Here is a 1,003-nt window from a genome sequence, read left to right as displayed (position 1 = left end):
GCTGGCGGGGGCTGGGGCTGTCTGGCTCCCTGCGTGTGGGCGCCTGGTGGGCATCGCACTCAGCCCGTCCCTCTACCCACAGGGCCTGTGTGTGCAGCTGGGCCTGGGGCTTGGGAGCTGGTCTGCGTCAGAGGGGCCAGCGGGAGCCCGGGGTGGAGACCAAGGCCCCCAGGGCCTCCGGAGAGGCAGGGGCTGTGGGCTGAGCTGGGGTCCCCATGGTCCTCCCCTGGGTCCACCCTCTGGTTCCCAGGGCTCCTTGGAGTGGGCAGGATGCATGGGGGGTTGGCGGGAGGGTGGTGGACAGAGCCCCGCTCAGCCCCGCCCAAGCCTTCCCGTCCCCTCTCCGAGTCCTTTCCTCTGTGCCAGACACCCCAGTCCCTCAGCCCCCACCCCCCCAAGAACGAGTGCATCTGGGCTCCGAGCTGGCACTGCTAAGTGTTTATTGACAGTAGGGGTAGAGGGGGCAGAGGGGGCAGGGGCGGCAGCCCCTCCCTCCGTCCCAGCGGGAGCCTGGAGGGGGTGGGAGGCAGGGCCTTAATTACCAGGGTCTTTGGACACTGATCGCTCGAGGGTCCGTGAGCCGGGCAGAGCCTCGTGGGTCACTTGGCAGGTGAACCTGCTCCTCTTCTTCCAGTCGGCCCGGGGGACCTTCAGGCGGCTGAAGACGAAGAAGGCAGGGCTGGCGCCCCGGTCCCCGAGGGGCTTCGTGGTGGTGTGCTTGTCGCTGGGGATCAGGGCGCCGTCCTGCAGCCACTGCACCGGGCAGGGTGGACGTGACGGAGTAGGTCATGTTGAAGTGTTGCTTGCTGATCTGGGTGGCCCCGGTTATGGGGGCCCCGCTCTTCCGGGACCACTGCAGACTCATGCCCTGCAGGCTGGCCAGGTCCACCACCAGGCAGGACACCTTGGGCGACTTGTGGACGTACAGGTCCAGGGGGCTGGGCGGGATCAGGTAGACGCTCACGCCACGGGGCTCGGACTCTGAGGGTGCAGAGGGGCTGCG

The 1,003-nt window shown here is 68.5% G+C and overlaps 1 gene segment (V, D, J or C); it reads right to left on the bottom strand.

Moving 5' to 3' along the window:
- LOC102248173 overlaps positions 1-1,003 on the bottom strand; it is a 37,965-nt gene that overhangs the window by 13,975 nt on the left and 22,987 nt on the right. Inside the window, 2 exon segments of the C gene segment in view lie at positions 543-658; positions 741-981. Of these exon segments, the coding sequence occupies positions 543-658; positions 741-981 (357 nt within the window).

Source organism: Myotis brandtii, unplaced genomic scaffold (genome assembly GCF_000412655.1).
Source record: "Myotis brandtii unplaced genomic scaffold, ASM41265v1 scaffold1057, whole genome shotgun sequence".
NCBI lineage: Eukaryota > Metazoa > Chordata > Mammalia > Chiroptera > Vespertilionidae > Myotis > Myotis brandtii.
The sequence above is the reverse complement of the archived record's forward strand: the minus strand, read 5'-3'. Positions and strand labels throughout refer to the sequence as shown.